The 12,869-nt window shown below is 38.8% G+C and overlaps 1 protein-coding gene across 4 annotated transcripts in view; it reads left to right on the top strand.

Annotated features, from left to right (window-relative positions):
• Nucleotides 1-1,222: 1,222 nt before the first annotated feature.
• scarb1 (scavenger receptor class B, member 1) overlaps nt 1,223-12,869 on the top strand; it is a 17,043-nt gene continuing 5,396 nt past the window's right edge. For 3 of the 4 annotated variants that reach the window (XM_024298777.2, XM_024298781.2, XM_024298778.2), the window contains exons 1-8: nt 5,464-5,815; nt 6,685-6,845; nt 7,372-7,513; nt 7,583-7,786; nt 8,830-8,925; nt 8,989-9,104; nt 9,193-9,359; nt 9,575-9,693. In XM_024298777.2, the coding sequence (XP_024154545.1) occupies nt 5,696-5,815; nt 6,685-6,845; nt 7,372-7,513; nt 7,583-7,786; nt 8,830-8,925; nt 8,989-9,104; nt 9,193-9,359; nt 9,575-9,693 (1,125 nt within the window). In that variant the 5' untranslated portion in view covers nt 5,464-5,695. Of the gene's footprint in view, nt 1,375-5,463; nt 5,816-6,684; nt 6,846-7,371; nt 7,514-7,582; nt 7,787-8,829; nt 8,926-8,988; nt 9,105-9,192; nt 9,360-9,574; nt 9,694-12,869 lie in introns of those variants that run through there. The other variant, XM_036214581.1, reaches the window with a different exon arrangement.

The raw sequence follows: 12,869 nt of genomic DNA, 5'->3' as shown, positions 1-12,869 counted from the left end.
TAGCTGCTATTTGCTTGTTTTTTTAACTCTGTTTGTCTTCATTTGTCCTGAAAGAAGATCTCAGACAAACTTCACTGATTTAGCTTTCAGGATGACGGAGGAAAATGAAAGTTTATCACATCCAGAACAGCAGAATGAGGGAGTCTGTTCTGTGAGTCTGTGACTCTGGTTCTGATCGTCTGTGACTCTGGTTCTGATCGTCTGTGACTCTGGTTCTGATCGTCTGTGACTCTGGTTCTGATCGTGTGCTGGAACATGAGACCCACCATTGGATCAGATAGATCAGGAGAGTCCAACTCAATCACACAAGGGGCCAAAATCCAGAACACACCTGAGGTCGCAGGTCAAACAGGATAAACATTTATTAAACACTAAAACTACATTTTATAAAACCAGAACTTTTTAACATAGTTATGAACTAGATATATAGCATTACCTGTGATAACGCTAGTGTGAATGCTGGAAGCTGAAGATGCTAGTGCTGATAGGTAAAAACGCTAAAGCAGATTGTCAGCTAAAATATTAGCTAAAAAACTAAAAAAAAAAAAAACATGTTAGCCAAAACAGCTAGCATGTAGCTGAAATATTAGCTAAACTCCAAAATAGCCTAAAAACCTTAATAAATGCCAAAATAGTCCAAAAAGCTAGCAGAATGACAACTTTTAAAACTTTAAAACTGTAACTTTTTAACATAATTATGAATAATAAAAAGTCAGGAATATTATTCCAGAATAAATCAACTTAAACCTTAAATAACTTTCAATATTTTACTCTCCATAAAAATATATTTTGTCAAAATTCTACAAGTCAGAAATGAGCTCAAGATAACATCGGATCATTAATAAAATGATCTGGAGGGCTGGGTAGAATTACCCAGAGGGCCGTATCCGGCCCCCGGGCCTTGACTTTCACACATGAGCTGTAGATGATGGAAGGACCGACCTCTCTGTGGGTTTGTCTTGTGATTCCTCATTTTCTTCTCCTTATCGGAGTCAGAAAGTCTCCAGATCTTCTCTTCCATTCTTCTCTGAGTGATGCTATCAGCCACATCAGTGTTGAGTAAACCCTCCGTCCACTCAGATCAATAGAACCATCAGTCATCTGACTCCTGTGTGATTGACATGGCTGCAGAGCCAATGGGGAGAGGGTGGAAGTGGGCGGGACCCGCCGGCCATAAGAGAACCCCCCCCCCCTCAGCCCTGCTGCTGTTTCCCTCCTGGTCTTCTCTCCTCCACATCTGTGCTTCTTCTGACCATGGCCATCGATAAAGCCAAAGTCGCCATTGGATTTGTGGCGGCGGGGGCCATGACGCTGATGTTTGGACTTATCTCTGCTTTTACAGGACCGGCTATGATGAGGTACCAAGTGGGGAAGGTGAGTCTCCTCAGGAAATCCTGATGTGCTTGAGAAGGTTTTCAGGTTTGAAACACAAAAGTGTCCTAAAACTTCTGGGAGAAATCAACCTCGACTGAAACGGATCATTTCAGATCCTTCTAGAACTTAACATGTAAAAACGACAAAAGGATTTTCCTAAAATTACTCTGGAAAGGAGGAAAACTTAAAGCAATAAAGACAAAAAACTTTGTCCATATTTCAACATTTATTAATCAGGAAACATATTAATGAAGATTAAAAATCATATTTAAATTTAGCCACATTTTCATCTGTTGTTTTTCTGTCACATGGATGTTATTGGAGAAAGAAAACAGATTTTAGGAAGGAGAAAACAACCCTAAATAATATAAACCAGATGACAAATAGACAAATAGAAATACAGTTTAAAACCAGGGGCGGATCTACCATTAGGCGAAGGTGGGCGATCGCCTGCTCCTCCCAACACCTCGAGGGCCCCACTTAACAAAAAAAAAAATCTAAAATAATTCCCATTATAGCTGATAGCTTATTTAACTCTGTCATAAAGAATTCACTGAAACGGGACAAGACCACTCGTGTGAAAGAGTTTCATCCTCCCCCATCCCTCTGCAGGAATGGAATATTCCGTCAGCAGCACAAAGAAACTCTTTGAAGAGATTAAAAAAAATGTAGATATAAATGAATCATACTGATGATGCAATAATATATGTATCACACAAAAATAATAGGAAGATATACAAAGCAAGAAAAAGAACAGAATCAAAGGAACTCAATATGAAGATTTTTTTAAAAAGCAAGAAAGACCAAATGGGAAAGAAAACCTAAAAGAACATAAAAGTTAAAAAAAACAATGGAAGCTTTTTTTTTTCTTTGGTTACTAACTGGCACGGACCAGATAGTGACTAAAAAAAAGCAAAACTATTTTTTCCTAAAAATTTAAGTTTACAAAAACATTTTTTTTTGTTGTTAAAAAAGTGGTGCGCAACAATTAGTAATCAAAATTTTTCAAATATTTTTATTTTATTTTACTTTAATGACTTCTTAGGGGCTCCGTATAAAATAACCAATTTTTAATTTTGTTGTTGTTGTTTTTAAGTGGACCTCACTCATTCAAGCAGACATTGCAGATCTTATTGGCCCCAAACTGTTAAGTCCGCCCCTGTATAAAACTAAACCAAATATAATATTTTAAAATTAATATTTGATCTAAAGCAGCTCAAACACAACAATGAAGACAAAGTATTGAGAAAGAAATGAATAAATTATAACAAATATCACATTTAAAGTTACTAATAAACTGATTCATATACATTATTATCTTTAGGATTCTTGTTTTTTCAAAAGTAATGACTTTCCTAACAACTTGAGGTATTTGTGTGGATGCAAATCTTTACATTTAAAATCTGTTTTACTAAAATAATAATTTTATGCTTTGAGGTGTGAAACATTTTTTGGAACCGTCTTCGGCTTCCTTCGTCAAACATTCATAAAATCACAATTTCTCAGTGAATTTGTTTTCTTTGATCCCTCGTCCTCATTTCCAGAACCTCAAGAACTCTTTGGATCATTGATTGTCCTTGAATTATCGCAGCTGCACAAACACAATCATCTGATGTGATGTCACTATTCTGAGTCCAGAAACAGGAAAATTGTGAGTTTCTGTATCAAAATGTCAAATTGTATTTCTCTTTTTGGCAAACAAACTTCTCAGCCAGAGACCTGAAGAGAGTTTCTGGAAAATCTCCTTCATGGAGGCTGTCAGATTTACAACAACAAGCTCCGCACCCAAAGCCTCCCGGTCTGGGCTGGAGTATTGTCAACATTAATCTGGTTTTTAGGACTTTTTTTTTACTTTTGAACATCGCTGGTGAAATCAGACAAACGGTGTCCTTTTCCTCTTTATATATTTAATATATTTAAGGTTTCCTCCTCAAATCCTTGCAATCAAGGATCGAGGATTGTTTTACTCCCAGATTTATTTTGATTTGTTGCCCAAAAACATCCACAAACAAACAGGTAAACCTTTGAAAAAAAAGAAAAAAAAACTCTTCACAATGATTCTGTTCCAGCAAAAGACAGAACTGTTATTAAAAGCAAAGATTGTCCAGAAATCAGCAGCTTTTTGGTATTTTTATTTGTGTTTTTAGTTTTACTATACTTTTAATTTTTGTTATTATTTGTGTTTTTGGTTTTATTTTTATTTTGATTTTTATTATCTGTTTTACATATTCATTTTTCTATTTTTTTTATTTTATTTCTGTTGTTCTTTTTGTTTTTCTTTTTTGCCTTTTTTATTTTTGTCATAGTTTTTGTTTTCTTTTTATTTTTGTTGTCTTTTATATTTTATTCATCTTTTTATTTTTGCTCTTTTTTGGTACTTTTTTGTTTTTTACGTTTTTATTCTTGTTTTTTGCTCTCCATTTTATTTTTGTTGCTTTTTATTTGTATCTTTTTTTTATTTTATTTTTTCATTTTTGTTGTTTTTTTATTTTATCTTTCACATTTTTGTTTTTCTTTCTACTCGTATTTTTTTAACCTTTTTTTTAAGTTGATATTTTTATTTTGTTGTATTTGTTATAATTGCGTTCTGTTGTTTGTTTTATTTATTTATTTGTCTATTTTTATTTTTACTGTTCTTTTTGTTCTTGTTTCTGTTAGTTTTTTTTGTTTTCCTTTTTATTTTTATTTAGTCTCTTATTTCACTTTTTTTGTTTTTCTTTCACTTTTGCTCTTTTGTTAATGTTTTTGTTTTTAAGTTGTTAATTTTATTGTTTTAATTTTGTTTTTATTCATTTGTTTTGTTGTTTGTTGTTACTTTTTTTTCTTTTTGTTACTTATTCATTTAATTTTGTTTTTCTTTTTACCTATTTTTAAAGCTATAGAATAGAATCTGTACTTTTTTATTCCCCCATCCATCCTTTTTAGTGACCTCAGATATTAAGACCTTTTTTTAAATTTTTTTTTAACTTGTCCTGTCCAACAGCTGAGCCAAGACCTCAGATATTAAGACCTTAACAATATTTTCAGAGATAAAACAATTATTTTACTTCTATTCAAAATGAACAGTCATGCGTTGGCCGGCCCTGACTAAAGGTTACCATGGAAACATCATGCTATCCACCTCAGTAGAATTATGAAACTGCTATTATAATGGCAGACCTGAAAAGTCTGGCATAACGAGCCTAAAGTCTGTTTGTCACATGACCTATGTTCAGTGAAGGTGATAAATGAGTTTTATTACCGAGATATCGACAGCTGAGATAGGCTCCAGCCTCTCAGTTTGGTGGATTTCAGCCTGCGGCTCAACGGCCTGAAAGGATTTACTCATCCTTAAGTCATTTACTGTGTTGATTATTTTTTATTGTAGGTGTTAAGTTTCCATCATTGACTTATCTTTACGACACTATCAAGTAAAACTTGACGTTCTCCATATATCAGATAAGAAACTGTGGCGCAGATCATAATGTGATTGATTAAGCCTGTTTTATGTCAAATAGTAAACAGCTAAAGCAAACATTGATCTTTGTCAGCTATAACACAAGGGGCAATCTCCGCTGCAAGAGTCTAAACTGCACCGGCCGCTCATAAATGTGGCTAATGTTTAATCTTTGAAGTAGCAAAAAATGCTAACCGAATGTTATAAAGTAAAACGCCTTTATTTTATGTTGATCTTAAAAAAAAAAGTTTATTTAAAAAGGAGTAGTAAAAAAGGTACTAGAAAAATACTTTAGCCTGAAGTGGCTTTAACTTTATATGTTTTGACATAATTTTTTCTTTATTTATTTTTAATTGATTTTATTTGTTATATTATAATTATTATTATATTTATTTATTTAGTTTTTTCTTTATTCATGTTTTAATTCTTTATATTTAACTAGCTCTTGATTAGTTTGCTTTATTTAATCTAACTGATCTGTGTCAAAAATGATTGTATTTTATTTACTACATTTATTTAAAAATAATTTATTATTTAGCCTAAAAAACTGTCTCTCCGGGACAAAATTCTATTTATAATCTTTTAAAAATCCAAGAATTATCTAACCTATGCTACATATTAGATAATTCCTATATAACTACATTTCCCAGAGTTCCTCGCGCGTCGAAGGCGTCACCACTAATAGACTTTAAATGGGGCAACAACATCAGAAGGTCGACAACATTGATCACAGGAGTGAACTGCTGGAGAAGTGGACTTTGAGAGACCATGAGAGCGTGCAGGTGGTTCTGATTCTGAAGCGGGAGACGCAGACAAGCTAGCTCGCGGTTGGCGCTCAGCTGAAGTTCGGACGCAAACAAAGCGCGGTTCTGCCGAACTGTCACCATGGGCGTAAATAAAGCCAAGCTGACAGCCGGCTTCATCGTGGCGGGGGTGCTGATGGTGTTTTTCGGAACCGTTCTGGTTTTTGTGGGTCCAATAGTCATCGACGACCAAGTGGAGAAGGTAAGCGGAACCAGCGAACCCACATTCTGCCGCTGCAGGGGGGTACATGGAGCGGTGAGGGTCAAAGGGCTTCGAACCGGCGTCCATTTACAGGCAGCGGACGGAACCACTGAAGTAAAACTTCACCTTATGAATAAAACTGTATGTTAGCTGTGGAAATGTTTCAAAAATATTTAAAATATATATATATATTATGATGAAAATCGTCAAATAAATATAAAACGTGACATTATTTTCTGTATTTTTTATGATATAAATTATGCAGCAACCCTCATAAAAAGATAAAATGTTCTGATCCTTCATCAACGGAAGATACCAAAATAAACGTGACAGGACGCAAACTTTACTGTCCCAGAAATCATGAACACGCGGATGTTTTCTAAACAAAATCTACATTTTAAGATAACCTTTCTATCTGAGTGTAAAATGATTAATTTAAACGGAGCTCAGCTCTTGAACCCGCCGGATGTCCCGTTTTTATTTATGGTTTTTACCTCCTTTTTCCCGCTTTTTATTCCCTCTGGACACAAACAGACTTTAACGTCGTTTTTAGATTGGTTTAAACCTCATAATTAATAGAATAATTACAAAAACGTGAAGAAAAAACCTAAATGTTTTCATCTGGTGTGTGTTTTGACTCAACTTTATTCATTTAGACATGAAAATTGCTTTTTGAATGTCACAAAAACATTGAAGAAAACGACTGAAATGGTTCAGCCCTTAGTTATGTTCTCATATTTAATCAAATTAATTGTATTGTGTTAATTTCTCTTATTACAATGTCATAAATGATCATTGGAGACTCAGTGGATCTGGTTTACAAATGGGAAACACTTCAGAGTCTTAATTCTTATTTTAATTTCTGTCAGAACACGATGATCGACCCGAAGAACGACATGTCCTACACCATGTGGAAGGACCTTCCCGTTCCCTTCTTCATGTCCGTCTACTTCTTCCACGTCCTGAACCCGGAGGAGCTCCTGAACGGAGAGAAGCCCATGGTGGAGCAGAGGGGGCCCTACGTGTACAGGTGTGCATGAACATCACACCTTCAGCTTGATCTTCTCACATTAAATCAGATTAAACCAATGTTACACACGAACCAGTTTACTGTGAAGATCTAGATCTGTGAATCCAGACTCATGCGCTCCAGAGCTGTAAATGTCAAGTCTGAGGCTCCAACCTGAGAGCCTTGAAATGATACCAAATCAAATCCTCCGGCTCCACTTCTCCTCTGCATCAAGGTCAAGGTTGTGATTACAAACGTGACCAGAGACTTCTGTCAAAGTCTGACAGAAGCCGGTTTCCTGTCATGCTGCTGTTTGAAAGTCTTCTGAATCTGGAGCAGAGGTCTGCAGCCTGCGGCTCCAGATCCACATGAGGCTCCTCCACCAAACATGGAATATTTCATGGAGACTGCTGACCCAGCATGTCGACCGTCTGAGTCAGCAGCTCCTCCGAACCAAAACTACCTAAAGGAAACAAACAAACAAAGCGTAATTTTCTCAGACTCTTTCGTCTCTGTGAACATGACGAGTTCCCTTTGTGTTTTCCAGAAAAAGCTGTCAGAAAGAGAACATCACCTTCCATCCCAACTTCACGGTGTCCTACAGAGAATTCCGGACCTACCACTTCGAGCCGTCCATGTCCGTGGGGAACGAGTCGGACCTGGTCACGGTTCCCAACATGCTGGTTCTGGTGAGGCCCGGTTGACCGTCGGGCGTCCCCCGTTTGTGCGGTTGGTGTTGACGCTCGCCGTGTTTGCAGAGCGCGGCGGTGATGATGGAGAAGCTGCCCTTCGCCCTGCGTCTGTTGATCAGCGCCACCTTCAAGACCTTCAACGAGGGCCCCTTCCTCACCAAGACGGTGGGGGAGCTGATGTGGGGCTACGACAGCAAACTGGTGGACTTCCTAAACCAGTACCTGCCCGGCATGCTTCCCGCCTCCGGGAAGTTTGGACTCTTTGCTGAGGTGAGGGAATCTCCAGAAGATTCCTGGAGATTCAGGATCTTATGTAAAAGTTGCAGATCAAATGAATAATTTCACACCTAAAAAAACATTTCTTTAGAATGTATTAAAACTTTTTGTCACAGCATAGATCAGGACACGTGTCAAAGTCAAGGCCCGGGGGCCGGATCCGGCCCTCCACATCCTTGTATTTTGGTATAAATGACCCGATGTTATCTTGAGCTCACTTCTAACTTTTAGAATTTTGAGAAACTATATTTTTATGTAGAGTAAAATATTGAAAATTATTTAAGGTTTAAGTTGATTTTTTTCTGAAATAATATTCCTGCCTTTTAATTTTTCACAATTACGTTAAAAATTTACAGTTTTAAAAATTCTCATTCTGCTAGCTGTTTGGACTATTTTGGTATTTACTAAAAAATTTAGGCTATTTTGGAATTTAGCTAATATTTCAGTTACATGCTAGCTGTTTTGGCTAATTTAAGTTTTTTTTTTTGGATGTTTTGAAGTTTAGCTATTTTAGCTATATTATTTGATAGCTAAAAACGCTGAAGCTGATTGCCAGCTAAAATATCAGCTAAATGCCAAATTAGCCTAAAACAAACCTAAAAAAAAAAATTAAAAAAACTTGGTTCAGTCAAAACAGCTAGCATGTAGCTAATAAAAATGGCTCAACTTCAAAATAGACTAAAAAACTGAAAACAAGCCTAAATTAGCCAAAACAGCTGCCCAACTGTGTTTCTGTGCATAGAGACGTCGTAGATTTGAACAGTTAGCCAAACCCCCAATTAGCGACTGTGCGCGGCTGTGTCAGCAGCTCACCCCTCCCAGGGAATGCAGAGAGCAAATTTCACTGCATGAAAAAGAACAGGATTTAAAATACTGCTTCAAAGTGGGCGGGGCATCTGTGGTCAGACTGTGAGTGATCAGTTTATAACACATGAATGAGCCTTTGAACCAAAACAAACGTGGCGGCTGTTATCAGAGCTTAGAAGACCAACGCCGGATCACCTTTAGACACTCCCACCTTTCTGTCGCCTTTCCAGTTCAACAACTCCAACACCGGCCTGTTCACCGTCAACACGGGAAAAGATGACATCAAGAAGGTCCACCGAGTCGACTCGTGGAACGGTCTGACCGAGGTGAGCTGTCGACGCCACCGCCTTCCCGGTCATGTGACCCGTCTGACTGTCCTCCCTCCACAGCTGAGCTACTGGAGGAGCCCCCAGTGCAACATGATCAACGGCACAGCCGGGCAGATGTGGCCCCCCTTCATGACCACAGAGAGCACCTTACCCTTCTACAGCCCCGACGCCTGCAGGTGAGCCGCCGTCCTGCCCCGCAGCCCCCAACCGTCCCGCCCCGCAGCCTCCCAAATTCCGACTTCCTCACTTCCTGTTCCCCCTCAGGTCCTTGGAGCTGGTTTACCAGCGCCCCGGCGAGATGCTGGGGATCCCCCTCTACAGGTTCGTGGCGCCGAAGACCATGTTTGCCAACGGGTCGGAGTACGAGCCCAACCAGGGGTTCTGCCCCTGCAGGCAGTCGGGTCTCCTGAACGTCAGCACCTGCCGCCACAGTGAGTCCGCGCTCGCCGGCGCCTCAAAGGTCGACAAATATTCACTCAGAGCCTCACGTGTGCTTAAAATGAGAGTGCAGGAGTAATCTGATTACTCTGTCAGACGACAGTTTCTGCTCCTCCTGTTCTGAGATGAGGAGGTTTTAGAACACGTGGTGACGGTTCTCAGTCACGTGACCCGGGTCAACTCCTCGCCGTTCCTCTCCTCCCTGCAGACTCGCCGGTCTTCATCTCCCATCCTCACTTCTTCAACGCCGACCCGGTGCTGCTGGACTCGGTGCTGGGTCTGAATCCCACCGAGGAGGAGCACGGGCTCTTCATCGACATCCACCCGGTGAGCGCACAGGGCTGCCACGATTGGTCGACTAATCGACTTTTAAAATAGTCGACGACTAATTTAATAGTCAATTAGTCGACTATTCGGTGATCAGTCGACTATTAAACTAAATGTTTTCCCTGTTCAGAAGGTAATATATGATTTATTTACATGTCATAGTTTACTCTTAAAGGCTTCATAAAATCCTGAATTGGCCTTTTAAAACTCCTCCTGCTGCTCCTGCCAGTTGGATCTGCAGGAGCTTACGGGGTTTGATGCGTTTCAGATGTTTGGAGGCTGAATGAGGTCTCACTGGGTGGGGGGGTGTTCTTGATGGCGTTCTGGACCGAGCGTCTCAGTCCCACGTCGTCCATGAACTTGTGTTCTTTTGCTGACTAGAATCGGGTCACGCCGCCCGAGCTGTACGGGGGGGCGACGCCGCGAGGCTTTCAGGGGATCTTCATGCTCCTCCTGTTGACGCGTGAATCAAACAGAAAGCTGTTACCAAACGGCCTCCTTACGTAACGGCCCGCCACCTCTTATCGCCCACGCACGGCGATAAGGTAATTGGAAGGTGCGATAAGGTTCCGTAATGACCGCCGCTCCGAGCCGGGATCTCATAAAAACGGTTCTGATAAGAAACCGGCGTTTGCAGATGTTCCAGCCTTCATGCATTCAGTTAATCATTCGGGACAATCCAGGAAAAGCCATTTGCATGATGGGAAAATGGAACCTGCTCATCTCAGCTTCACGAAAGAAGAGAAAACTCTGAAAGAAACGATTCAGAGACGCTGATCTCAGCTGGGAACTTCTCCAGAATCTCCTGTTTCTGGAAGAACATCTTTGTGGTTTTTAGAATATTAAACAGTTTCACTGAGGAGAAAAGCGTCAAAGCTTCAGAATCTAAGAAATGTCTTGCAGCAAAAATCATTCACCTTTTTTTTCTGTGAGAAAACATAATTATAAAAATAATCAAAGGATTCTAACAGCAACTTTTTTGAAAACTCAATTAAATATTTTATGTGTTAAATTCTTTAAAAATTCAATATTTGCCTTCAAAATTCGACATTTAATCATTATTAAGTACAAAAACAGATTTTCTTTTTTGCATCAAGACCTGATTTGACCGAATTTGATTTGCAAAAAGGAAAAATTCAAATGTTTAGATTAATGATTCATTTTTAATCCATGAGGAACTTTATATGGAAGCACATTGGTCACAAAAAAAAAACACGGGTTCTCGTTCTCATTTATTTGTGTAAAAAAACTTTTCCGTTCTAATTTTTGTTGTTTATATAAAAAAGGCGTTCTTCGTTCAGATTTTTTTTAGTATAATAAACCCCCAAAAATTTGTTTTTTGTTTTTTTTTCAAAGAAATACAGAGTTCTTCGTTCTCATTTTTGTGTATAAAATTGCATATTTTCTTCATTCTGGTTTTTGTATTTTTAATTTTTCTCTGTTTTCGTTCTAATTTAAGCTCCAATGCGTCCGTCTGTCTGTAGAAACGATCAGAGTCTGTTCTGTTCTCTACTTTCCTTTTCTTTGACATTTTTTTCCCAGTAGAGTTTTAATAATGATTATGACGTTTTTAACCAAAATCTCAAAACCTAAATGTCTTAAAAGACATTTTTCATGTTGATCTGAAGCGTCTGTTTCCAAAATCTCCTCTGAGGGGGCGTGGCTCTTGGAGCTGAGCTGAGTAGCTCCGCCTCTGATCACAAATGCCCCATATACATGTTCAAAACTCAACAAATGGGATTTTCATTGGAGGGGACATAAACTGATGTTAGACCAACTTATTCTCAACATCTCAGCGTCTTTATAAGCTAATTGTCTCATTTAGAATAAATATATTTTTAGTTTTATCAGCCAAAAACACTCAAATAACCATTTCATTTGATAAAAAGTACATTCTGAGTTTCTCGATTTGCATTATCTCAGTGAGTCCCGTTTCCCTCCGTCTGAAACGCCTGCAGCTGCATTCCTCCCCTGATCCTGGGTGGGATTAACTGTCCATCAGAACCGCATGTGGACCCGATCTGCATCATGGCGGCCGTTCAGAGCCACTTTGGGCTGTCATTTTCCTGTCAGCAACACCCTGTACGGCGTGTTTTCCTGCGTCTCCTCCTGAGCTGCTGGGAGAAGCTGTTCTGCCAGCGCAGAGGAGCTTCAGGGGCCAAAACCGTCATCAGTTTGGATCAGAACCTTCCCAACATCTGCCTCCCATCAGTTGATGTGACCCGGTTTAGCAGTAGAACTGCGACCCTTTTTCTGATGGACCCGGGCCTCCCACAGCTGCTGCAGGAGTTTGGCGGTGGGGGGCGGAGCCTGCTTCGTCTACACTTTTGTTTCAGAATGATCCCAAAAAAACAGCTTCTGATGTTTTCATCAACTCTCTGAAAGTCTCAGAAAACCTTCCACCCGAAGCTTCAGCAAACGACCTTCACAGGTTTCCTGTGCACGTGTCAAAGTCAAGGCCCTGGGGCCGGATCCGGCCCTCCGGGTAATTCTATCCGGCCCTCCCGATCATTTTATTTAAGGTTTAAGTCGATTTATTCTGGAATAATTAATATAATATTCCTGCCTTTCACAAATTGACATTCTGCTTTTTGAACTATTTTGGCTTTTATTGAGATTTCTTAGGCTATTTTTAGCTCATATTTCAGCTACATGCTAGCTGTTCTGACTAAAACAAGTTTTTTTTTTTTTTTTTTTTTTATTCTTGCTAATATTTTAGCTGCTATTAGCTTCAGTGCGACTTTATGATCTTAGAATTTTCCCTTTTTTCTCATAGTTTTTATCTTAAAATATTGACATAATTCTCATATTTTTTGGACTTTATTTTCATAATCTTCCAGTTAGTCTTGTAAAATTTTATTCGGTTATACAAAAATATTCTTATTAAATGTTTCCTTTTTTCTCATAACTGTATGATTTTTTTTCCTGTATTTTAAGACTTTTTTTTTACAACTATTATCACTATTCTCCCTTTACTCATAATTGTTTAATTAATATCTTTGTAAAAGTCCTAAAAAAGACGCGATGAGACAGAATTCATGAAGCTTGTCGTGTTTGGAGATCCAGAGTTTGTTCTTTTAAGTTTCCTGATCTTCTCTAAGAATCACAGACAAAAGAAACGTCCTGAAACCTCGAAGGAGAAATGACTCCTGTCTGCTCTTCATCTTCATCATCAG

Source organism: Oryzias melastigma, linkage group LG12, assembly GCF_002922805.2.
Source record: "Oryzias melastigma strain HK-1 linkage group LG12, ASM292280v2, whole genome shotgun sequence".
Taxonomy (NCBI): domain Eukaryota; kingdom Metazoa; phylum Chordata; class Actinopteri; order Beloniformes; family Adrianichthyidae; genus Oryzias; species Oryzias melastigma.
The sequence above is the reverse complement of the archived record's forward strand: the minus strand, read 5'-3'. Positions and strand labels throughout refer to the sequence as shown.